This window comes from Zootoca vivipara, chromosome Z1 (genome assembly GCF_965207765.1).
Source record: "Zootoca vivipara chromosome Z1, rZooViv2.hap1.1, whole genome shotgun sequence".
NCBI classification, from domain to species: Eukaryota; Metazoa; Chordata; class Lepidosauria; order Squamata; family Lacertidae; genus Zootoca; species Zootoca vivipara.
This window is the reverse complement of record NC_142583.1, coordinates 54,583,628-54,611,307: the sequence shown is the minus strand read 5'-3', so window position 1 is coordinate 54,611,307 and position 27,680 is coordinate 54,583,628. Positions and strand designations below refer to the sequence as shown.

Genomic DNA, 27,680 nt, shown 5'->3' with positions numbered 1-27,680 from the left:
ATGGTACAGAAGCAAGATTTGGCCCAGAAGCATTGAGTGCAGCAGACACACCATATCTCCTGCAAAAGTCATGTAGCTTCTTCTTCTTGAGAAAACTCATCAAGTGCCTATACACAGTAGTATGTAACAGACTAAGCTGTGAGCTGTCATGTGCATGCACATGAAAGCTCATACCAAAATAAAAACTTAGTTGGTCTTTAAGGTGCTACTGAAAGATTTTTTTTTTTGCTTCGACTCAGACCAACACGGCTACCTACCTGTAACTAGACTAAGCTGTGTTCTAAACCCAGAAAGACATACGTGGGACAAAGAATGAGGAGCACACACAATGGGGGGGGGGAAGGCCTTACATAGTACTAAACTATCCATTCACAACATTAAACTGAGTTTAATTCAACAGAAAATGCTTTTTTAGACTGGATACGAAGATGCCTGAAGCCAGGGGCATCTGCTAGAGCTGCAAGCAGCCACTAGCAGACCTCTAACTCATGTACTATGGAACTGACCAGTTCCAACCTTTCTGGAAGGAAGTACAGGCTGTTCTGTTTTACTAAATACACAGCAAAGAATTTTAGCTCACAGCTCTAGGCTGTGTACACACAGCAAGTTTAAAGCACATTCAAAGCACATTTTCTCCCCTCGAAGTATTATGGGCATTGTAGTTTGTTAAGGAATGGTGGGGATTGCAACGCTCTGAGGGGGAAACTACAATGCCCAGAATTCTCTGAAGGAGAGAATATTCTTCAAATGTGCTTTAATGGTGTAGAGTATGCGCAGTGCCAGAGCTGTATTACTTCTGTAGGAGCACAAGCAAATTTCCCAAATGGACAGCCGTATCTTAAGCATACAAGGAAAACAAATCGTAGAGCTTAAAAATGTCCTTAGTACGTAACAATGTGTTTGTTGCACCATATCTCCCTGAACTGAAAAGCAGTGATTCCCCCCCCCCCTCATTTCTTCTGGTTTGTGTAAGCCTGTCACTACATAGTGAGTCACAAACTTCCTACCACTGAATTTTTCTACTGTCACTCCTCTGCTTATAAGGCTTCACTTTCCAATAAACGAACTAGCTGACATGTGAGACATCCCAGTTGGTTGTTGTTGTTTAAACATAGAAATCCAATGGCTGTTTGCAGGCTCAGATAACTTTCTCACTTGCTCAGATGGGTGCGAGACACAATAATGTGAGATTACTTTGCAAGAGAGAGAGAGAGAGACACATATTTGGCACTGATACTGCCCCCAACCTTGTCCCCCCCCCTGTAATATCTAGCTCAGTTTACCCATACCTTAACATTATCACTATATATACCAGGGGTGGCCAACTGAAGAGACTGCGATCTACTCACAGAGTAAAAAACTGGCAGTGATCTACCCCCCTTTGGGGTGTTCTGGTCAAAGTTCTTAAGCTTTTTTTAGGGAGGAGGAAAGCCTCGTTTTTTAGGAGTTCAGGTCAAAGTTGTTGAGCTTTTTTTAGGAAGGAGGAAGCCCCCATTTGTTAGGGGTTCAGGTCAGAGTTGCTGAGCTTTTCTGAGGCGGGAAATGATTCATTAATGATTCATTAATGTGTTGAATCATTTCCTTCATATTCTTCAGTGGGTGTTTTCCTTTCTTTTGTGGTTATAGCCTACAACAGTGAAAGGACTTCCATCTGGCTAGCTTTCTTTTCCTTTTTGTCACGGACTAATTGAGTGACCTCGGGCAAGATTCCCATTCTTCCAAGTATCTCAGCATATTTATCCATGTGACAGATTACATATCACAATATTGATTTACCACTCAAAGATGCTATGAGGCTTAATTAAAGTGTTTTGTGTTGATTCAATTGAAGGCTTCTGGAAAATGCACAATACCTTTTATGATGAGAGGGCCCCACATGGTAATGGTCATTAAATTGTGACCACAACAACTGTAGCATTGTTAAATGCAATCATTTAGAATTTGACATAGCCACCTATTGGTAAGATTTACACTTCTCTTCTATGTCAGAGCAAGTCAACAACTGATGGCAATGGATCCTAATCCAGCCCTTCATTTCCCAGAATGCAACCTTCCCTCCATTCTTCTCTTCATACTGTCTGAAACGGTTTCTTAAGCAATGGAAGGAAATAGTAAATACTGTATGAAGAATTGAAGGGTTCCCTTTGTTGCTATCCCAGTCAGTGTTAATTAAGCAGGTGTGTGTGTAGAGATTGACTATGTGCCCTCGCTCCCAATAAGCACTTGCCTGGGCTATCTAAAACAAGCACACACATAGCTACTGACACACAGTAACTTTGAATTAGTTCAAATAGTGGCCCTATTCTGAAACTGAGTCCAATACTGTATGTGGACATCAGAGAGGTTCAAGTGAAGTACAGGCACAACTAGTTTTGGGGAGGTGGAGTAGTGTTCCAAGAGATGTTGTCCATTTATTTATTTAGCAATTGGGATCATGTAACTTACAGGAAGCTGTCAAGCCAGACAGTGGGCCAGTATTATCTACACTAACTGGCAGCAACTCTCCCCAAGGATTCATACAGGGGTGTCTCTCTGTCCTACCTGGAGATGATGATGATAACAATAATAACTATTATTATTATTATTATTATTATTATTATTATTATTATTATTATTTTACTCTGCCCATCTGGCTGGGTTTCCCCAGCCACTTTGGGTGACTTACAGCACATTACATAGTGCAAAACATCAGACATTCCTGCATTGCATGGGTTTGGACTGGATAACCTTGTGGTCCCTTCCAACTCTACAAGTCTATGATTCAAAGAAAAGGGAACTGTGGTTTTGCTGTTAAATGGTCACATATCTAAAGGACTGACAAAGTAGCTGCCTGCTTCTGCCTGATATATATATATATATATATATATATATATATATATATATATATATATATATACTAATTTGTTATCAGAGAATCACATGAAGAACATGAAAGTTTCTTTTTACCATCTGCTGAATATTTCCCAATTACACTACTGTTTTGTTTTGTCATCTGCATGCTCATTCATCATCTCTAGGCTTCATTACCAAAGCATATACTACCAATTTCTTAACATGACTATGATAATATTCATACTTGCCATGTTTTCCTTCCAAATGGCTCACCAGCAGTACCCACCTTGTCTTTGAAGGAATGTCCATTAACCTTACCTTGTTTGAGAAACCGATTATATCTTTGTTTTGCAATTAGGCATGCAATTAGGATTCATTTGGGTCTGTCAATGACAGGAAATTTCTGCATGGGCCTGATTAGCTCATATATTTACTTAGAATTCCCCAGATTGAGAAAGTCCCCACTTTTCATGGTGTATTTGAGAGGAAGCATGACCAATACTTCTTGGGACCCTGGTACAAGTGTAATGTGACCAGTCTCTTAATCCTGGCTGAGAAATTTGGGCATGGCATGGAGTTGAAATTGGATACTTTAAAGGCTAACCTTAGTTAGAATGAACCATGAATAGTGCTGGTGTAGCTCAGGGATGCAAAACCTATGGCATGCCTGACATTGCAGGGCTACAACTTCTGACCACTGGACACTATGGCTGGGGCTGATGGGAGCTGTAATCATTTCAACAACTTCTGGAAGGCCACATACACTGATTCTCACTTGTTATTATAGATACCTACTATCATTCCAGTTACATAAGCGGGTAGACTTAATCCCTTACAGTGACACACTTGTTTTCTATGTGCTGCAAGTCTTTCATACAGGGACACTGACATACACAAACCACCATTACCCCAGTATGAAGTATAGAATCGTAGAATCATAGAGTATGAAGGGACCATGAGAGTCATCTGTTTCAACCCCCTGCAATGCAGGAATCTGTTGCTCAACGTGGAGCTCAAACCCACAACCCTGAGGTTAAGAGTCCCAATAAGCATTTCACCAGTCATTCACTGTCAAGAATGGTTGTACATGTAGTACACCACTTTCCAATTACAAGAACAGTTAGGAAAATTTGTATTTTTACCTTTTTTTCCAGAAATCCCAGGACATTATCTGACTCATAATAGCCAGTATTTCAACTCAGAACTTGCCAGAGCACAAATGGAACAGAATGTTGGGCTGTGGGATTTCTGTTTCCCTTTAAACACTTGAAGACTGATGGAAAGGGCTTTTCAGTGGCAAGTAATGTGTGTGTGTGTGTGTGTGTGTGTGTGTGTGGTTTGTGTTTGTTTGTTTGTTTGTGTGTGTGTGTTTGCACAATGCAGCCTGTATTTACTAGCCAGTACACAGACAAATTGCTAGTAGCTGTTCTTACACTGTATAGTTCACTATATGAAATTCAAGAGACTTCTCTGAACTGTTTTCTGCCTGGAAGTCAGCCTGGAAATTTCTGAACATCAGCTGCTTTCACAAGGCTTCCAGTAGAGGATCTATGGTGGGAAATTGCATGAAAACACTCTCACTACCAGCTGGCATTTCAAGCCTTGAGGTTTTGGATAACTAAGGAATAAGGTTGGGCTATGGAAATTCGAGGACTTCAAAACTACTTCAAGTTTGGCTCCCATCTTTGTCTCTCTCTCCCCTACCAAACATTACTTTAAAATCCTTTGCCATTTCTTCAAAGACTCAGATTTATCCCATGCCTTCTTTGTAATCATGGGATGTGGGATGAACAGGTACAAAGGGAAATGAAAGAGCTGTGTGTGTGTGTGTGTGCGCGCACACATGCGCACACACCCAACGAAAGCAAGATACAAGATATTCTCCAGATATTTTAGAAGTTGTAATCCGATGGGGATGATAATAGTCTGCTCTCTGAAGTTAAAGCCCTACTTCTCTCAAAAAGGCAAATGCAGCTAATGGGGGCCGGGGGAGAGGCAAACACTTGATCCTCAAAACTCCCTAGAAGCACAAGATATAAAATATTTATATACCGGGCTTCGTCCTTTTGGATTTCAGTGTGGAATGTAGCATACAATCAGTACAATAAAATACAGCAACAATAAAAGCATCTGACAAGACCCTTAAAACCACCATGACATTTGCACAGGTTAATATGACTGAGTAAATTAGAAGTCACTGAATTGGTCAAGCCCTGATGGACTGTTACTGCTGCTTGAAACCTGTTATGAGTACAGCCTTCTGGTGATTTTAATGTTCTGTTCTTTACTATGCGACTTGACTGCATTTCGCATGCAGCCATGACATTTGCTGTGTAGCTATTGTATGCTGCCCTGGGGCGATTCTAACGAATAAACCCAATGAATAGATAACAATTTATTTAATTATTCCACCTGGTGCCAAAAAGATGGAAGTGTTGGCGGCAGGAAGATTTATTTGGGAAGAGCATTCAACAACCTGGGCACCATTGTCGAAAGTGGAAGGAAGGAGAAATACCAGCAAAAGAAGCCTGGCAGATGAAACTGATGGAGTATGTGTGGAGATGGCGAAACTGACCAGGAAGATCTGAAACCAGGACAATCAAGTATTTTCTAAAGACTGGAGTAAATTTGTAATTTATTTAAAAGACCACTGTAAACAGTTAAAATCTTTGGAAGGGGGGTGTAATGAGACTTGTAATGTGGAATTATTTATTGTAATTATGTTTATATAATAGATGTATAATGGTAAAAGATGCAGCAAATTTAAATTTAAATATGGAACCCATGGAGGGAGGGAAGGTTCCCATGGAGGTCCAGAGGTTCAAAAGAACCTTGTATTTTAATGTTTGAAATGGTTATGTTTTATATGTATAAAATTATCAAAAACTCAATAAAAATTATAGAAAAGAAAAAATAACTCGTATATCCTCCTTGTTTTGCTGCTTGCCTGGGATTGTCAGGAACCAGGTATGCTATGATACATGGCTAATTAGTACAAATCAGAAGTGCTTGTTTAAGTTCTTGCCACAAAATTGCCATGTGATCTTGTGAAGGGGGCACCTCATCCTAGCTTCATGGCATACGATATTAGAAAAATAATACTCTCCTTTCAGGGCTGTTTGAAGGATGACAGCACCACTGATATGGCATATGAAGACCACCCAGAAGCACTGTGTTAAGTATTATGGGTCACAAGTTGTGCAGGCCAGTACTAGCACAAATAGGAAGTGCTTCTTTCGTTTCATCATCTTTCTAATCTGTGTATGCTTTAATCAAGTGTGTCATTACTGTATCTAGCTTCCTTCCCACAACCTGACCACAAGAGGGAGTAAAAAAGGAAACAGAAAAAAGTCCTAATAACAAAACTGCAAGATTTGCAAGCCAAATCAGAATAAACAAAACCTAACATCTTCACTTAATGCATGGGAAAGGAGGGTGTGTGTGTGTGTGTGTGTGTGTGTGTGTGTGTGTGTGTGTTTCTTCAAGGTTTTATTATGCTGTAAAGCACTTATTTATTTCTGCCATGTGCATTCAATAGAAGTTTGAAGTGCTTTATTTTCCTTTCCAATGCATTATTAAATTTCTTCCACCCACCTTGCATAATTTCCAGGCCTTGCTCTTAACAATAGGGACATTTCCTTCATGCACTCTCAACCTGAAAGAAATTATTTGCAGCCTACATACAAGGAGAATTCCACCCACCATGGAAAAAGAAGAGCTGGAAGGAACTTTCAGTTCAAGCCCTCAAAGAAAATTTGGATAGAGTCTACATGTCTCCCCTTCACAGAACTAATATGTAATATAGCCTCAAATGGCAGAAGGCTAACCCCCCCCCCCCCCCGTAAAATTCAACAAGCCTTAGAAAGCATTGCTAATAACAAGGCCAGTGGAAGTGATGATATTCCAGCTGAACTGTTTAAAATTTTAAAAGATGATGCTGTTAAGGTGCTACACCCAATATGCCAGCAAGTTTGGAAAACTCAGCAATGGCCAGAGGATTGGAGAAGATCAGTCTACATCCCGATTCCAAAGAAGGGCAGTGCCAAAGAATGCTCCAACTACCGCACAATTGCGCTCATTTCACACGCTAGCAAGGTTATGCTTAAAATTCTACAAGGCAGGCTTAGGCAGTATGTGGACCGAGAACTCCCAGAAGTGCAAGCTGGATTTCGAAGGGGCAGAGGAACCAGAGACCAAATAGCAAACATGCGCTGGATTATGGAGAAAGCTAGAGAGTTCCAGAAAAACGTCTACTTCTGCTTCATTGACTATGCAAAAGCCTTTGACTGTGTCGACCATAGCAAACTATGGCAAGTTCTTAAAGAAATGGGAGTGCCTGATCACCTCATCTGTCTCCTGAGAAATCTCTATGTGGGACAAGAAGCTACAGTTAGAACTGGATATGGAACAACTGATTGGTTCAAAATTGGGAAAGGAGTACGACAAGGTTGTATATTGTCTCCCTGCTTATTTAACTTATATTCAGAATTCATCATGCGAAAGGCTGGACTAGATGAATCCCAAGCCGGAATTAATATTGCCGGAAGAAATATCAACAACCTCAGATATGCAGATGACACAACCTTGATGGCAGAAAGCGAGGAGGAATTAAAGAACCTTTTAATGAGGATGAAAGAGGAGAGCGCAAAATATGGTCTGAAGCTCAACATCAAAAAAACCAAGATCATGGCCACTGGTCCCATCACCTCCTGGCAAATAGAAGGGGAAGAAATGGAGGCAGTGAGAGATTTTACTTTCTTGGGCTCCTTGATCACTGCAGATGGTGACAGCAGTCACGAAATTAAAAGACGCCTGCTTCTTGGGAGAAAAGCAATGACAAACCTAGACAGCATCTTAAAAAGCAGAGACATCACCTTGCCGACAAAGGTCCGTATAGTTAAAGCTATGGTTTTCCCAGTAGTGATGTATGGAAGTGAGAGTTGGACCATAAAGAAGGCTGATCGCCGAAGAATTGATGCTTTTGAATTATGGTGCTGGAGGAGACTCTTGAGAGTCCCATGGACTGCAAGAAGATCAAACCTATCCATTCTTAAGGAAATCAGCCCTGAGTGCTCCCTGGAAGGACAGATCGTGAAGCTGAGGCTCCAATACTTTGGCCACCTCATGAGAAGAGAAGAATCCTTGGAAAAGACCCTGATGTTGGGAAAGATTGAGGGCACTAGGAGAAGGGGACGACAGAGGACAAGATGGTTGGACAGTGTTCTCGAAGCTACGAACATGAGTTTGACCAAACTGCGGGAGGCAGTGCGAGACAGGAGTGCCTGGCGTGCTATGGTCCATGGGGTCACGAAGAGTCGGACACGACTAAACGACTAAACAACAACAAAGAAGAACCAATGTGGACCATATAGCCTTGTTTTCTCCCATTCTGTATGCAAGAATGACTTCAATGCGCGAGGAGACCCAACTGGATTCAAAGTGGATCACAATTTGAACAGGAGTTAGCAAGTTGAATAAAGGAAAGAGATCAAAATTGCATTTCAGATTTGACTTACAGTGTAGCTTAGTACAAAAGGCAGCAGGAAGGTATGGAGTAGAAAGTTAGGACTTGCCATGTTCTTCCGGTCAGAAGGGAGTAAGGTTAACTCCTCTTCAGGAAGAAGGCAGGGCCAATCAGGAAAAAAGACCATTTATGTCCTTCCTGGAAAGGAGGCACCTTCCAGTTTCACAGCTTTGGGGGTGCCTGATATATACCATCAAATTCTAAGCAATGCTACTGCCTAGCTAACTATTCTCCATAGTTCTAGTTACAGGTAGGTAGCCGTGTTGGTCTGAGCTTTTGTGTGCGTGCACACTTCATCAGATACACTGAAACAGAAGTAACCAGACCCTTATGTATATTCAGAGGGTGGGGGTGGGGGTGATGGGAATGGGTGATGGGCTGATAGGAGTGGTAAACAGTCATCAACAGGTTTAGCCCATCACCCATTCCCATCACCCCCACCACCCACCCTCTGAATATACATAAGGGTCTGGTTACTTCTGTTTCAGTGCATCTGATGAAGTGTGCATGCACATGAAAGCTCATACCAAAATAAAAAATTAGTTGGTCTTTAAGGTGCTACTGAAGGAATTATTTAATTTTATTCTCCATAGTATTAGCTCCTTCCCAGTCAGTATTCTTTGCATTTACCTCTGCTGAATTTCATTCAATTCTGTCCTTCATTTTGTCAAGACAATTTCAAATCCTAACACTACTCCCCCAAGGGTATTTGCAGTATATCCTCCTTTTATGTCAACTGCAAATTCCCTAAAATATACAAGCTCTTTTTCTTTGGTAAAGTAGTTATCAAAAGCATTAAACAGGACTGGATACAGGTGCAGATTATACAAGGAATATAGCAAGCTCTGGATGCCATGGTTGCTAAGCCTGAAATTGGACACCATTAGTTTCAAATGAAATTATTCATAAACAGTAAAGGACTTTAACAAGCCTAAAACATAATTTATTAGATACTAATTCCTCCCCTATTCCATAACTAAATTTATTATCTTGGCTAATGTAGACATTGCCTTTATTTTGGTGGTCAAAATTTTCCACCTTCAGTACAGATAAGAAGCCAGACATATAATTAACCCAAAGCAATAGTAACAGTTTATGCTACAGACAACATTAAAGATCACACATTTTTAATTTCATAAATATAATTGTAATTCTCCCCTGCCGCTGCAAAGTGACAGTTTATAATAATTTAATTTGACTTAGTGCATTCAAAGACAATGCATTGGGTGTCTATTCAATGCTACTCTGAGGGAGGATAACTTAGTTGGAAACAGCCGATTGTTTCTTGCCAAGTTGAAAGGACATCTTTTAAGAAAAGTAACTGCTAATCTCTCCCTAAATGATGCCAAGCAATAAGATCTACCATTTCTCTTCTTAGTGGATCTTATCATTAAAGTAGATTATACTTGCTCCAGAACAGGGGTTCCCAACAAAATTTTCTCGAGGGCCCCTCATCGAGCCGCTATTGTGACAAGGACCCCCATTAATTCCTAATCCTAAAATTAAAAAGTGAGAGCCAAATTAAGAGTCTTTTTATATTTTATATTTATACGTTTTTTTTACAGTTCTTCTTCTTCATCTGTAGGCCTTTGTCGTTTTAACGGACCACTTTTTAACCAACGGTCCATTTTTAACTACGCGAACTGTAGCTTCTGCGAAAAATAACGCTTTGTTTACAAACACTACTGTTTTGCAAAGAGGCAGCACGCGCCAGGGAGGAGGGAGGGGAATGGAGAAGACAGGGGACCTGCGCAGTAGCGCACAAATGAAGCCGACGCGCGCAAAGCATATTGGGGAGGTGAGCGTTAGTAGAATGTGCGCGCTGCCTCTTTGCAAAACAGTAGTGTTTGTAAAGCGCCACCTAACGGCATACAGCAGAACTACTGCCTCTATCTAATTCTAGTTTTGCGCTAGACTCTGCTCATGCAGGAAGCGGCCAAATCAAAAAATCTGTTATCATACGAAATATATTTAATATATTTTTATTCTAATAGCATCTTGAGGACCCCTCTGGCATAGCTCGCGGACCCCTGGGGGTCCCCGGACCACCTGTTGGAAACCACTGCTCCAGAAGATTAATTCTGCTATTGAACCTTCCCAAGGGGAATTTCACAAGCCCCTCAAGGACCTAGCTGGGGTTGTGGGGAGACATTCAAACTCTTTTCTAAAGTGTCAGCTTTTTTAAAAAAAATCTCTGGCTCTTTTATTTCAAGATTCCACATATAAACATCTGCTCTTCAATTTTGCATATTTGAAGATGCAGAAAATACACTAACAGATACAATCCAGTTGCTCAATAAGAAATAAGCCTCTCCTAAACTAAAGAGTGTGCTTGGCACTTATTTTTAATTTTTAAAACAAACTAATATTTTATCAGGACTATTTCATATGTTCAGATAACTATATTTCTACTGTTCCATATTGGCTGTGATCCCTTGGCTAAGCATATGCTATGTCTCCACAACAAAGTTTGTGACAAGGGGCTTGGATAAGAGGCTTTTTAACCTGGTTTAAGGCGTTTACCCAAACACATTCTCTCCTATTACTGTTCCAATTATTATGGACTACAATAATCTATCCTTGTTTAAGATAATTTCTTCGAGATCATCCAGCACAGATTTAAACCCTTAGCTCGCTTTAGCTATTTTTAAGCAAAACATACACAAGCAAAAGAGGGTACATAGAAAAAGCATGAGGCTGGTGAAAAGGAGTTCAACGACCAATTTGACAAAAATCTCTTTTGATTGGACTCTAGAACTAGGCTGGCTCAGTCAGTACAATCAGTAATCACTGGCTTGTGATGTCAGGCAAATTCAGCACCGGCCTGCAAACAATGGATGTGATAGAACTACCCTGACTGATTTTCGTAAAACCCTAGTGACTGAATCTTGCAATGTTATTTATTTATCTGTCTAACTTGCTTTGCACATTTATATCCTGCTTTTCCTCCAAAGTGCTCAAGGCAGTGCTCAAAGTTTTCCTCCTGAAACTCACAATATCCCTGTGAGACAGGTAAGGTTGGGAGAGAGTGAATGGCCCATGGTCATGCAGCGAATTTCATGGCTGAGTGACGACTGGAACCCCAGTCTCTCCAGACTTAATCTAATACGCCAACCACTCAACAGGAAAAGGGTTTAATCCAATTTCCTCAGAAAGATGTTGGACTTATCATCCTGTGTGCGGAATATGGTTATCTGTCTTTAAGTGGGTATACTCTCAGTTGAAGGAGCACATTTCTCCATGTGCCACAACCCATAGTTTATGACTGGGGGATGTGACCCTTCTCTCAGCACTCCTGCTGTGGGTGGCAATGAGGATGAGTACACAAGATAAATCTTTGCAGCACCCCATCTTTGAAACTCCCCCCTGGGGAGTCTTCTTCTCTGGCCATGTTTAGACAGAATTTAAAGACAATTTTTATTTGTTCATTTCTTCAGAAGAGGACTGGAAGATTCAGGCACTATAGGTCTTAAAAGCCTGCCATTTTCATTGTTGTTTTTGATAAGGTCTTTTCAGACTTTATGTTGTTAGCTCTGGGCACCCTTCATTTTGGAAGGGAAGAATATAAACTTAATAAATTAAACATAACACTTTGACAAATGGCCTGAAATCATGGTAGCATTTGCACTTTTCCTCTTCTACTTCTGTGCTATATCCACTTACTGCTCTTGGATTCTTATATGAGCCACTGGATGTGGATCATGAGTAAAATGGTTCTTTGGATAACTATAGTCTAAAAAAGGTTCCACTCTTTGTTAATCAGAGACTAATACACCTAGATTTACACCATCTGAGAATTGCAGCTGATAATAAGGCTAAAATATTACTCCAAATTATGGAATCACCAAAACTTAATACTTGCAGGCTTTAGTTATGAGCAAAAAAATAGGAGAGCATTTATGCTTGGTTATCTTAATGTTCTGTCATTTTGCTAAGTGGCCCATTTAGTAAAGCTCACTTAATGAACAGCTTTGTACCTGTGGAATCAAGAGAAACATATCTGTGGACTATGTTCTTTCATATTAGCAAGAGGCTAATACTTCCTTTCTTAAGAACTCGAACAGTAAAGCAGACTGAAATACTGGTACTGTATCTTGCAGTTTATGTGATGACTCTAATTGCACTACTAAAAAGGTAGATTTTTTTTTAAAAAAATCTTCAATACAAATTATAAAGCAGATGATAAAATGAATTTTCTGTTGGCTCCCCTGTTAATCTTTTGCTTTCTTTGTAAATTAATTATCCAAAGCCTATCACCTTTTACTGTTCTGTGACCATAATAAAATCTGTCTCTCCCACTAACCACTACAATATGAAGATTTACAATACTTGCATCTGCTGAACTTAGCTGTGGCCAACAAATAATTCCTTACCCAAGAAGGCTAACATCATGTATTAGTTTTCCCCACTCCTCTCACAGTGCTGGGGACCCTAAGAACTAATTTAGGTGCTTACCAAAAGACTTGGGCTAGAATTTTTGTAACAGTTTCCACTGAAAGGCAGGCACACAAGGTACTTTTGGAAGTCCTCTTTAATTTCAAAAGTAACCACCAAGTTGCATGAAGGGGTTGCTGTTTGAGAAATCCATGCCCACAGATGATCAAAATTGTTGCCTACTTCTTCTAATTCCAGCCAAAATGCAAAGGTTATTTTACAGTGCCATGATTAGACATTAACATGTTGAAATAGTTTCAGGTTTTGAGAAAATAAAATAAAGCAGCTCTAAATTTGGTAGAAGTAATGTTTCCATTATTCAAAATTTTGACAAATGAAATTCAGATAAGTAACTATGGCCAGAAAACATGCACCCACTTTGCCTGCAATAATTCGATGGTACTTTACACAAATGTTTGCTACAGCAATATAGCGGTAAGAAATGCGACCATGTGTTCACTAGAAAGAACATTTAAAGGGGGGGGGGGGTTGAAGCAAATAAATCTGGACACAAATTAATTTCATAGCCAAAGTGAGAAATAAAACTTACTTCAATACTGAAGTACCCTCTGTCAACATAATCCCCTAGAAAAAGGTATCGTGTGTTGGCAGGAGAGCCTCCCACTTCAAAGAGCTTCATCAAGTCAAAGAATTGTCCATGGATGTCCCCGCAAACTGGAAGAGAGAGACACACAAATGGAAAGACCAATTTATACAGAACATTATGAACACAGCTATACTTCTAAATACTTACCTGGGGCTTATTGTAATGTTTTAGGGCCTAAACAACTTGCATCAGACCCATTGCCTACAATGGGTGCATTGGCATGACCCACCAAACCAGCCTTCCCATGGTTGAGTCTGCAGATGTTGGACTACAACCCCCAATATCCTTAGCGTGCATGGTCAAGGGTCAGGAATGATGTGATTTGTGGTCCAACAACGTTGAAGGACCCAAAGGTGGGGAAGGCTGTGCAAAGCTTCTTCTTCTTCTTCTTTTTTGGTGATGTGCATAACTATACAGTGGTACCTTGGTTTAAGAGCAGCTTAGTTTATGAACAACTTGGATTAAGAAAGCTGCAAACCCAGAAGTAGGTGTTTTGGTTTGTGAACTTTGCCTTGGAATAATAACATGTTTCACTTCCTGTTGAGTGTCTTCCATTTGTAAATTGAGTCCCCCACTGCTATGGGAAAGCAGGTTTTGGTTTAAGAATGCTTTGGTTTAAGAACGGACTTCCAGAACATATTAAGTTTGTAAACCAAGGTACCACTGTACTAGACTTTGAGCACATGTGCTGCCTTCTCCTATCTTTCACTTTGGTAACCTTGCATTGATTTGTGTAATGGGACAACCATTGACACATATCACCAATGTGGTGTTGAATCTAGTAAGCTTCATTCTACGGGAAAACGGGTTATTAAAGAGAGAGTTGGCCATTGCTCGAGATAAATAAATGGGAAGAATAACGTGACCTGCAGTTTCCCAGACTTCTTTATTTGCTGAAATAGGATTGTCTTTCAAAGTATGAAACATGTGCAACTGGGAAAGAACTGCACCAGCTCTAATAAATGTGCATATGAAACTCAAACGAAGTTGGTATGGGAGTACATGTATTTCCAGGTCACATGAGACAGAAACCTTGCATGAAGCTATGCAGCTCTGGGTCTGGTAAGCACCCAGAAGGGAGACTGCTTGATAGTCCTATGCACACTGCCTTGAGTTTCATTATAGGGTGGGGGGTGGGGCAGAAAGCAAGATATAAATGCAGCAGACACAAACACATATGTAAGAAAGATTATTTTTTGGGGGGGTAGATTTATTTGCAGTGTATCATAGTTTACAAAAATATAAAGTTATTCTGATGTAGCCTTTAAATTCAATATATTCAAATGTCAACTTTGTACACTTTCAAAACCAATTCTAGTTTTTACAACATACTTATTTAATTAAGAAAAATGCTAACTGTAAATGTGAAGCACATGGCATCTGACCATGAAAGCAGAGTATTGCCATTGTTTCACTTTAAAAGAGGCTTGGGCAGCCCTATCCTCCATGAATTTGTCCAATCCTCTTTTAAAGTGATCCAAGTCAGTGACCATCATTGCTTCCAGTGGCCGCAAGTTCCATAGTTGAACTGTGCACTGTATGAATAAGTGCCTTCTTTTATGTGTCCTGAATCTTTCAACATTCAGCTTCGTTAGGTATCCACAAGTTCTAGTGTTATGAAAGGAGGAGGAAAAACTTTTATCTGTCTACTTTCTTTATGTTATACATAATTTCATACATAATTCTTCCTGTCACGCATGATTTTATATCATGCCACCTCTTTCTCAAACTAAGGTGTCCCAATATTGCAAATGGGGGAGTCGCTCCACTTCCTTCATCATTTTGGGTTGCCCGTTTCTGAACCTTTTCCAACTCTACAACGTCCTTCTTGAGTGAGGTGACCAGAACTGCACATAGTATTCCAAAAGCGACTGCACTATAGATTTGTATAGCATTATCATGATATCAAGAGTTTTATTTTCAATTCTTGTCCTAATGATCCCTAGCATCGGATGAATTTCTCTCAGCTGATGCATGCACTGGGCTGAAATCTGCATTGAGCTATCGTCAGCACTTAAGGTCTTGTTCCTGGTCACCCCACTCACTGCCAGTTCAGACCCCATGAGTGTATATGTGAAATTAATACCCCACCTCTACATGCATCATTTTACTCTTGTTTACACTGAATTGCATTTTACTGCTTTTTCACTCAGTTTGGAGAGGTCTTTCTGGAGCTCTTTGTAATCCCTTCTAACAATCCTGAACGGTTTTGCATCATTTCTTGGCCACTTCACTGGTTCTAACTTCTTTATTCACGGAGATCATGCAACTACTGAGTGATAAATGTCTCAAAATTAGGACTTAGAAGGGGGGGGAGCCACTTATTTACAGGGAAAGAAAAATATGGTGTAGTACAAGTGCTATTAATGAGGCTGCACTAAAATTTACCATGCCATACAATACAAACTTTACTCATATTTCATTGTCTCCCCCCCCCCCAGCATTCCAAATGCTACCCTGACTCATTATCTAAAGGAAAACTGCAAATTAACCTTCTTTCCCCTCCTCTTATCATTAGGACAGTCCTTCCCTGACAGCTACAAGAAATCAATGCGGCAACTACGGCAATGGAGATGTTCTTGGAGCCCTTATATGAAACCAATGTTACTACTGTTGAAGCAAATTATTCCTTGTTTTTCCTCCTATTCTTCTACATCTAGTCAGTGGCTTGAGGATTTCAAAACACAAAACGCATGTGTGTCAACTCTTTATTCTAATTCTATTGCTCTGAGCTCATTGGTGGCCATTTTCATGTTATTTTTCTGCCGTATATTTCCGATAGTTATATCCCACCTTTGAAAGAATATGTAATAAACACAGCTAAATGAGGGGTAGGGAGAAGTCATGAATATTTGAGAAAAAGAAGTTACTGCATCTTCTGAAACAGCAATCCAAAAAAATAAAAACAGCAGTACAGTGGTACCTCGGGTTACAAATGCTTCAGGTTACAAATGCTTCGGGTTACAAACGCTTCAGGTTATAAACTCCGCTAACCTGGAAGTAGTTACCTTGGGTTGCGAACTTAGCCCCAGGATGAGAATGGAAATTGCGCGCCAGCATAGCTGCCAAGTTCTCCCTTTTTTTAAGGGAAATTCCCTAATGCTGAATAGGCTTCCTCGCGAGAAAAGGGAAAACTTGGCAGCTATGCGCGTCAGCAGCATGGCGCCAGTGGGAGGCCCCATTAGCAAAAGCGCACCTCAGGTTAAGAAAGGTTTCGGGTTAAGAACGGGCCTCCGAAGTGAATTAAGTTCTTAACGCGAGGTACCACTGTAGTCATATATAAATTTAAGAACAAAAGTCCTTAAAATGCCGGTTGAAATAAAGCAGATTTTGCTGTATGAGAGGGTTGGTGTAACCCCTGTGTGATAAAAGGGTAGAACACTTGGGGCTTTTTCATTTGGATAAAGGTGAGTCAAGGTGTGTAAAATTTTGCATGGTGTGAAGAAAGTAGATTGGTAGTTTTTCTCCATGTTTCATAGTACTGGGTCATCTGACGAAACTGAATTGTGGGAAATTCAGGACAGAAAAAAAGAGTACTTCTTCCTACAGCACATGGTTAAACCAGTGTTTCTCAACCAGTGTGCCTCCAGATGTTTTGGGACTACAACTCCCATCATCCCTAGCTAGCAAGACCAGTGGTCAGGAATGATGGGAGTTGTAGTCCCAAAACATCTGGAGGCACACTGGTTGAGAAACACTGGGTTAAACTATGAAATTCGCTTCCAACAGATATCATAGTGGTCACCAACTTGGATGGTTTTGGAAGGGGATTAGAGAAACTCCTGGAGGAAAAAGCTATCAACTTAATTAAAATGAGTATTTAAAATCTAATGAAATGTCTTAAGATTCTATTTTTTTTAATCAAAAGCAATTTCTATAGCTCCTATTAAGAACATTGCAATTTCCCTGCTCTGCACAATTTAGTTTAATAAAGCCATTAGATCCATTTTACCAGCTTACCTCTCAGTTAATGCAATCAAAATGTATACACAGTACAACTTTATTATGACAGAAAATACATTTTGAGAGAAAGAGGAGGGGAAAATCGGCACAGTAGGAAAGTATCTGAATGCAGTTATCCTTTCATGATCTGATTTCTTCAATGGCTGCAAATGGATGCAATATTATTTATTGGGTTTCGAGATGAAAGCTTGCTTTGCCGCCCACAGATACTTATTAAATATTTTATCTTGAAAGCTGCAAAACAGAGCCCAAGGGCTTTTAGAGGAGAGCTCTCCCGTTTAACTTACAGGGAACAGTCTTCTTGCTATTATGCTACAAGCTGCTATTGGCCCTGCCACTCTGGGGTGAGGCCAGGCCAAAGAGGCTCCTTTGCCTTCATGAAAACAAACATGCTCAGATAGTCTTCAGCCACATGGCATCATAGTGCGACATCCGTATGAGAAAGAAAAAACATGCCAAGTGGTTGATTTTAAGCACTTAACAGCTGCTCCTTGTGGTTGTTTCTGGATAAGAGCTAGTATATCCCACAGTGAAATACTTAAAAGAATCTCCCTCTTGACTAAAATGTGTTGCAGCTGCACCATGTCTCTCCCATCAATTTACAGACCATCTTGCATCCTGGTGTCATTTAAACAACTCAACTTTTTTCTTGCACACACCCTTTTCTCTCCCTATCTCCAAAACTCTCTGCCATAATGAGTTGTCATCAGCAATGCTGTAGTAGTATATAGCAGTGAAAATATATTTATATTTTTTTCATGCTGTAAAGCAGAAATTGCCTCCACATTTCAAGTTGTTTTAACGGGGTAACTTGACAGATTGCACCAGCTGCACCTCAACCCATCTAGAAGCAAAAAATAGGTTCTTCATCAATTCTTCATTGATGGTTGGCTGAAATAAATGACTGGGGCGGCGCATATGGCTCTGGTGCCACATTCTGTGTTAACAGTTGCCACTTCCTCCTCCTCCTGCTTCCTGTCTTATCAAACCAGCTTCAAGTATGCCAGAGTTTGTTTTGTACATGTGCACACAAGAGGCCGGGTCACATACGGAAGAGTGCATTCTATATTTTTGGCTGAATTCCACTGGCTAATTTAAAATCTGCAGTGTGAGCTACAAATAAAAAGAGGATCCATCATCCCCAGATAAAATCTCAACGGGATATCTCTACAAAGAATGGGAAACATGAATGGGAGGTTCAGAAACAGTTGCCGAGTTCATGGCATCCTTTCTTCAGGAGACACTGAATTTCAGAGCAACCTGCTGTTATCACTCTTAAAGCCAATTACAAAGATAACTACGAGGTATTTAAAATCTCGTACTCTCAATTTTGTCTAGGGCAAGAGGAAAGCAACGGTTACAACCTTTATGTTCAAAGAGGCCACCACAGCTGGACTTGCTTGACACATTCATTCCATCAGTAGATAACTTCATTGTTTGTTAGCAGTTTACTGCTTGTATAAGAAGAGCCCCGCTGGATCCAGCAAAAGGCATATCTAATCCAGCATCCTGTTTCATACTGTGGTTAACCAGATGCTGTGTGTCAGCCCACAAGCAGGACATAAGCTTGCCCAGGAAGGAGACGGCTGCACCCAACTTTTGACAGTCTGCTCCACAGAAGGGTTCTATAGACCTTCATCAAGTCAGAAGGAATGCTCCAAAATGGTAAAGAAAACATTCAGACACAATATGAATTCTGATTTCCTATGCTGAGCAGGTACTGACAGATACATGCAGCTGACAAGACCATGTGCTGTCAAAACTAAAATTTCACAAGTAGCATCTTGTTGTCAAAACTGATGTTGAAGCCGTGTGCATCTTTTTTGTATTACACCTCCCTGCAAGAGATTTTCTAAAAATAAAAGAAAGCCTAGCCTGCTTAGATAGCATCTTTATATTCCATGAAGCATGCCTAATAACTTTATCAAGGACGTTTATGGACATTTGCAACATCACCACGTACATTGCAAACAGTACACAGTCAACAATAAATAGGGAGAGAACAAGAAAACATGCATTCAATAACTCTTTTTCTGATTAAAATTGTTTGGGGTAGGCTTGTGTTTGATGAATTAATATGACATTAAGCACATTATTAAGAGTGAGAGATTATCTAAGTAAATTACCTAAAGATTTGTTTACCAAAGACCTAAAGAATTTTGCCCTGGAAGGTTTTGATACAACGTAAGCTTGAAATCTGAGTCCAATTGATTGTCCAGTTTTCTTAAAACCAGTAATGAATTCCTGAAGAGAAGTGTTAAGAATCTGGCATGCATCCTCTGATAAAGTACTCTCAGAGCATCCTGGGATTAATAAACTGAACTGGGGCAATGGAAAAGTGTATGGTTAGATGTCCTCCCATGATCATCTAAATTTCCTTACATGAATTTGCCAATAAAACCTTTGAATAAATACAAACAGCATAGCAGAAATTCTGTGTGAACCTATCAGGCTCATAAGGGGGGGTGGCATTTAAATGACTCTTTTTCTTCTTGGAAATATTTTTACAGGGTGGGGCAGCACAGGCTACATTTATCTTCATTTCCCCAGAATGCCTCTGGGCCATGTGCGACATTCTGAGGAAATGAAAATTGCTGAAGCTTGAGACTTTGTGCCAGCTGATGCTTCACTTCAGGTATTTCTCATTCTCTTTGCCCTCCCAATTTTTGGCATGGATGTTGCAAGTGGTGTGCTTTGAAGACTTCAAGCTCTGCTCTGAACTAAGGGGCTCATTCAGAATTCAAATCAAAACCAGCCCCAGCATCTCCAGTGTTGCTGATGGCTCCCTGGGACTCTCCTGTGCCTCCAGCTGTGGAACATCACAACAACTTCTTGTTCCCTCCCAGGGACATATTGTGCTCCTCTTCCCTCCTGGCAAGTGTACACCCCCCCCCCTCAGCCTCTTTAGTTAGCATCCTGCCTTGTGCATGGCTAGCTAAAGGTAGCTGAGTGGAGAGGGTACACAGCTTCTCACAGGATGAAGAACTCAAGCTGCCTGTAGACGAGACAATGTGCTTGGAGTCAAAGCTCAAACTAGGAACAGTAAGTTAGGGAGTCCTGCCCTGGCACACCCACTGATTCCACTCAAGATTTGGTGGAGGAAACAATTCACCCATGGCACCTCTCTTTACTCTATTTCCCCCCTTACTAAAAAAAGATTGGGAAAAGTGCAGCGGGGAATTTGCAAAGTGATCTCTTTCCAGCTGCATTTGTCTCTTAAGAAGCCAACAACAACAACAACAACAACAACAACAACAACAACAACAACAACAACAACAACAACAACCTGGCGGTGTGACTGATGATGTAGCATTAGGCTGGCCAGATAAAAGTTTCCAAAGTAAGAGACACTGGAGCTATTGATGTCTGAAGCATGTCTGTGCAAGAGTGGATGGGCAGAAAGGGAGAATCCAGTCCGTTCAAAGAGAGCTGGGATATTTTGAAATACTGAATGCTCTTCTTTAAAAAGATAATCACACCCCCCTCTATCTACCATTGCTCCCTTCAAAGTACCAGAAGGATCTGTGAGAAACACGCATAATCTGGCTGTGATGTTTCTTACTTGGCATTCTTTTCTCTACTTTGTGACGCTCTGCTGGGACCTCCCTGTGATCAAATGCCTTCTGAAGTGCTTCTTTTGCTCCTACCATGGCTACAGAGAAAGGATAGAACTCACACACTTATTTAAAGTGCCTCTGTTTTGATTTGTTGAAGAAAACTACTCTTCACGATGAACACATCCTTTCAAACACGGACTGGATCTCGGATCAAACCTAAAATGGAATGCAGGGGAGAGCATGGGAGAATTGACTAGATCAGATTCTATTTGATGTTATGTAGGTTTCAGATTACACCTAGGAGTCTCTCATCATGTGGAAGTAAGAAACTGACTGTCTCTAAGCATATATGAGTTTGTGTGTCTCCAATCTCCTGCAGTCCAAATAGCTGTAATTCATAGCACAATCCTATACATGTCTAGGCAAGCTTCCCATTAAGAAACATATGTCCATGGTAGTGATACCAGATGATGATAAAGATGATGATAACAACAACAACAGCAGTATAGCTAACAAATTATCAGGGTTGGTTGTCAAGGGGGAAGAAACATTCACTATGTTTTATATTGAGGTGAAGCAGGACAATGGGGCTCCCTTGACTCCTGTGTCCAAAATTACCTGAGCTGTGCCACTAGAACAGATGCCATGGAATATTATTTGTATGGGACTACATAACCAGTGAGGTATCTGAAAGACACAATCTCTAACTGAGATCCTTCAAATCACTGAATATTGCAGAAACACATTCCCTACACCTAGGTTAGATTACTGCAACACAGCATACGTGGAGCTGCCTCTGAAGAAGGTTTGGAAATTTCAGCTGGTGCAGAATTCAGCAGCCAGGTTGCTTGCGAGGAGAAGACAGTTTGAGCATATAATCCCAGTTCTGGCCAAACTACACGGGCTGCCAGTTAGTTTCCAGGTCCACTTCAAAGTTCTGGTTTTGATCTATAAAGCCTTAAATGCTTCAGGTTTGCAATATTTTAAGGACCACCTCTCCCCATATTAACCAACCCAGACCATGCAATCACCCTCTGGGGCCCTTCTTCATGTGCCTCCTCCATGAAAGAGGGTGGCAACACAAGAGTGGGCCTTTTGTGGTGGCTCCTTGCTTATGGAATGCTCTCCTGGTGCCTTTGTTACATACTGTATATTTAAGCACCAGGCAAAAACATTCCTCTTCTCCCAGGCCTCTGGCTAATTAAACAATCCATGGTCTTCAAAACACTCTCTCTCTCTCTCTCTCTCTCTCTCTCTGTGTGTGTGTGTGTGTGTGTGTGAGTGAGAGAGAGAGATTGTTTTTGTTTGTTACTATGTTATTTTGTGTTTGTATATTATAAACCACCTTGTGATGCTCAGATGAAGACCAGTATAGAAATTTAATAAATAATAATAATAATAATACTGAATCCAGAATAAACAATCCAAAAGACAATTGTTGCGCTGCACTCTATGCAATTCCTTGATACATGGAGCAGAAAAAGACTATCAATGAATTCATTTTATCAGTCTGTTGCTATCCTTTACAGAGTATCTACAGAGAGTATAAAAACATATTAAGGAAATAATATATTCTGCAGTATTCACTTCATGACATTTTAAAACGGAAGAGCTCTCAAACACAACTGAACCCTTTGTTAACAAAAATATACTCTTCATCCTTCTCATGTGTTATCAGACAGAGCTCTGTTTAGATATTCCAGCCACTGGAATTGAGATTATGAATTATTAGGAGCAAGGTTTATTCAGCAGTAAAATGATTTCTCCAGAACAACCTGTCATTCCTGCTTAGTTGTGGTTTTTTGAAGGATGGCCTATTTCTGACACGCTAAGAAGAGGACAGTTAATTAATTTTACATGGTCTCATTCTACTGCTGGTTTGTGAGCCAGCATGTTCTACAGATTTACTTAAAAAACACACTAGTGTAGTTGAAAAAATGCTTATTTTTTAATTAATTTTGGTTTTACATGTTTTTGATGGATTTCCTGCTCTTCAAATAATAAACGTCCTTGAGATCCTTCATTCAGTCAAAAGAGTGTGTGTAAATTAGGATTAAATTGTGAGATGATGCACAATAAGGAGATCTTGAAAAAGCACAGAGTTGGTAGCAGTAAAATTCAAACACAACAACAGAGATTTATTAAAACAAATGGCACCAACTTTAGGCATAATCCAGAAAAGGTGAGGCTTTTTCTCAGTGACTCAGTGACACTTTTTCTCAGTGACTAGAGATGGAAGCATTTTGACTGCAATGGGATGTGGGAACTTACATAGACTCATGAACACTATCGTGAGTGATAATAGTACTGCAGGACATTAGCAAAGACTGTTCCTGGCTTGAGACAAACCAATTCCATTTCACTGGTGGTGGTGAGGAGTGGGTAACTTAATCTTGTTTAAAACAGAACTCAATGCAACTCCCAACTAACATGCTTATTGCCTGCTCCTGGGCAAAATTGGTCCTTTAGGATAACTTAACAATCAATAATTTTCTTCCTCATCAAGAGCAATATATAATGAAAGATAATATATTTAAACTTTGCAAAAGTAGTACAATCAGTTTCTTGTAGAGGGGTTTGTCTGCTTGATAATGGAGTGCTGATTCTTGTTGCTCACATGTGATCCTTTATTTACCAGTAAAGGAATTGAAAGAATTTCAGCAGAGAGAACAGATGGACATTCCTAACTGTGGATCTTGCTGCCCCCTAACATACTTGATAATCATAAATGGTGCTGTAGTGTCCAAGCCGTGTTCACTCTGCTCCATGTGCTGGGTTTCTACTGTACATAAGGTCTGTCTATGAGTTCAGCTATGTCACAGGGGCTAAAAAGTAATCGCTGGTCCAGTTTGCTTCTGTACATATACTAGACCTTGTGAAAAAGCAAAATGGATCCCTCCCCCTCATTAAGGCAATGATAGATCAAGGATGCAACTCTCCAGGAAAACAAGAACACAAGGATAAGGCCGATACAATGCAAGTAACATTATTTTGCCTTAGCCATTGTTAACATAGTATTAACATTAGTCAAATACACAAGGCACCCCACTTGAATTCCATGAAAGGTAAAGGGGCCCCTGACCATCAGGTCCAGTCGTGTCCGACTCTAGGGTTGCGGCGCTCATCTCGCTCTATAGGCCGAGGGAGCCAGCGTTTGTCCGCAGACAGCTTCCGGGTCATGTGGCCAGCATGACAAAGCTGCTTCTGGCAAACCAGAGCAGCGCATGGAAACGCCGTTTACCCTCCCGCTGGAGCGGTCCCTATTTATCTACTTGCACCTTGATGTGCTTTCGAACTGCTAGGTGGGCAGGATCTGGGACCGAGCAACGGGAGCTCACCCCGTTGCAGGGATTCGAACCGCCGACCTTCTGACCAGCAAGCCCTAGACTTTGTGGTTTAACCCACAGCGCCACCTGGGTCCCTATTGAATTCCATGAAGGCTAATATTAATATATGCAAAGCCTGATTCAAAGTACAAGAGGCAGGAAATTATATCATTTCTATATGCAATCCCAGAAGGCCCCCTGGTTTGAAACTTACAAAGGGAGGAAGAAGCACTTCGACTGCAGTAGATAAAAGATCTTTCTTTTGTTTTGGTCATGCCATGATGCATGCCTATTTCTGCTGCTTGAGAAAGCTGGAAGGCCCAATGCTAAAGAGATAGGAGAGCCAGCAACAGTTAAGTGACCAAATGTAGGCAGATACAGCCACAAATCAACAGGTCCAGAACCATGGATCTTTTGAGTCCAGAAGCATCAGCTTTTACCACTAGGCCAGCCTTAAAGGGCTTGGCGAATGTTTGACCTGGCCTGCTTTCCTGCACAATCAGGACTTTTCACCTTGCCTCCTCTACTACATTACTGCTGCAAATCTGGTTAAGCCTTGAAGTGCAAGGATACCATCAAGGCTGCTGTAAATGTCAGCCAGCCCTGCTCAGCTGGCTCTGTAAATCCCCTGGCAGAGCTGACTCATCAAGCAGAGCAACTCATCGCTATGAACTGGTCCACACATTATGCTACGTCTTAGCTGGTTTTAAGCCATGGATGAACTGTGAATATGCCTCCTGCCCCTTCGAGTGTTGTATGAACATGAGTCATGATTTGTTTCACAAACTATCATTTAGTGTGAACAAGCAGTGTGCTGGTGCACATTGCACAAAAGTTCCCTCGGTGTTCCTGTAACACGCCAGCCACACTGTGAACAAAATAAGCCAGGGTCTGGGTTTGCTGTTTTGTGTGAACCAAGGTTTTCTCTCTCTCTAAACCTTGAGCAATGAAAAAAATATTTGTCTTCATTTACCACTCATGGTGTGTTTGGGGAAAACAAACCATGGGTCTGGGTTTGAACAATGCAACAAGCAGGTTCTGGTTTGCTTCATCAACAGCATGGCAGCAGCAAGATCAGTGTAATAGCGTTGCAGAGACTTTTGAGCAGAATCCACATTAAACCATAGTTTGTTTTAAACTATGGTTCAGTGTGGTGTGTGAAACAGGCCAATGTCACATATACACATATGATACTGTTGTTAGGGAGAGAAGGTTGCCCCCCCCCCCAAAAAAAGGGAACAGGATAATAACTTGCATACTGCTCATGCCAAGTTGACAAATGCTTATATGATCAGGGGCTTTGCCAGAAAGCAGTAAACTTTGCCACAGTTTGGCACTATAGTCTGGTAACACACACACACACACACACACACACACACACTCAAACACACACACACACACCATTTGATCAATGATTAGCTGACTGTATAGACTGAATGGATTTGTAAAAAACTTGTGTAAAAGTTTCAATTGTGGTGTTGCAACTGTGAGGGCTCATTCACACATGCAAGTAACCACTTGACCCTGTACCCATCAGCTGATAGAAAAACATGCATTAACCAGCCCTACATGCTGTCAATAGAGAATGAACACAGTACTCAAGTGCTGCACGGTACATTTATGAAGTAGGAATGAGGGGGGAAATGGAAATTGGGACATCTGCAGGTAGAGCCCACATAGGTTTACAAATATGGAAGCAGCAGAAACTGAACGTCTATGGATACTTCTTATGTAAAGAGGCAGACATTTAGCAAGCAGCACTGACAATGATTTTATGCCTTCTTGCAATGTACAGCAGCACATGGAAGACAGGACTTCAGGGCAACTAAATTGGCACATTTCAGATATGCTTCTCTGAAGCCCTTTGCTACAACGATAATCCCTCGATCTGAATGCTCCAAATGCTCTCAAGTACTGAATGGACAGAGGATTTGGAGTTTTGTTTGCTGGACAGCAGGAGAGGTTTTTTCAATTAATAGAACAGCTATTACAGTAAATGGCTGGCAAGGGACAAGATGTCTCTACTTTTCCTGCTCCTCCTAATGTAATTTGACCTTTCCACAGTGCACACATGGCAATATCATCTCAGAGATTTTACACACTGATTGCACAACAAACAGACAGCAGAGAAAGGGGGAAGGGAGAGCTTCTCCGGTCAGTGTTTCCATGTCAGTTCACAGGAATGCCTATAGCGTCTCTGGAAACATTGTTAAGGCTAGCACAGAGCGAGGGATTTCGTAATGAACGGCTGTCTTATGGAAGCTTACAACATAAAGGATTGTGGGGGGAGCGGGGGGGGGCAGCAAGAGAGGGTCTTTATTTCTGTCCTGGCTTGAATAATCATATCTTAAAGGTAAAGATAAAAGGGACACCTGACCATTAAGTCCAGTCGTGACCGACTCTGGGGTTGCGGCGCTCATCTCGCTTTATTGGCTGAGTGAGCCGGCGTACAGCTTCCAGGTCATGTGGCCAGCATGACAAAGCCGCTTCTGGCGAACCAGAGCAGCACACGGAAACACCGTTTACCTTCCCATTGTAGCGGTACCTATTTATCTACTTGCACTTTGACGTACTTTCGAACTGCTAGGTTGGCAGGAGCTGGGACCGAGCAACGGGAGCTCACCCCGCCATGGGGATTCGAACCGCTGACCTTCTGATCGGGAAGCCCTAGGCTCTGTGGTTTAACCCACAGCACCACCCGTGTCCATATCTTGCAGAACTACAATATCTTGCACAATCATATCTTTCACAACTGCAAAGGCAAAATATCCTGAAGTACTTTAAGAATCACACCTTCCAAGCCCTACATCCTGGAGGGTATTTACTTGAACAAAAGCAAATAGTGCACAATACTTTATTCCCCCAATTTATTCACACCCTATTTTATGTACTGGGGTGCCTTTTTAATTTTCAAAAAAATCAACATAGTCTCATGAAGGCATCCCAGAGCTCTCCTCTCCTCTGTAAAACAATCTGACCTGGATCACATGATATAGTAAACCAAACTGTGAATGTACAGGTTTCTGGAGAACAGATTGTAGCTGTTGTGCTCCTCCTTGGTTCTTTTTATTACAGTGCTGCACTGAGCTAAGTCTGGTTTAGTGTGCTGTCTGAACCCAGGCTCATGGTTGAGTTCTTTCTCTGCTAATCATGAGCAAGGGATACACCTTGTCTGCAGCTTGCGGTTAGTGAGGAGAGAGTTTAGCCATGAGTCCCAGTTCAGATGACACACTCAGAACAGTGTGGCAGTCAAAACAACAAGGGGGGGAGGGCAAAGTGGCCACAAGCTCCTCCCTGGCACCCCAAACATTTGTGTGGTCTCGGAAGATTGAATAGCTATGTTCTGCAAACAGGACCTCTGTCTACACATGGTGGACATGGTACACAGGAAAAAACCTTAATCTCAACATTCTCCTTTTTAAAGTGGTGAACCTAAG

The 27,680-nt window shown here is 41.0% G+C and overlaps 1 protein-coding gene across 4 annotated transcripts in view; it reads right to left on the bottom strand.

The window, feature by feature from the left end:
* The window catches only part of PPP3CA (protein phosphatase 3 catalytic subunit alpha), a 191,127-nt gene that overhangs the window by 55,884 nt on the left and 107,563 nt on the right, over positions 1–27,680 (bottom strand). For all 4 annotated transcript variants that reach the window (XM_035112121.3, XM_035112125.3, XM_035112124.3 and 1 more), the window contains exon 3: positions 13,341–13,465. In XM_035112121.3, the coding sequence (XP_034968012.1) occupies positions 13,341–13,465 (125 nt within the window). The remainder of the gene's footprint in view (positions 1–13,340; positions 13,466–27,680) is intronic.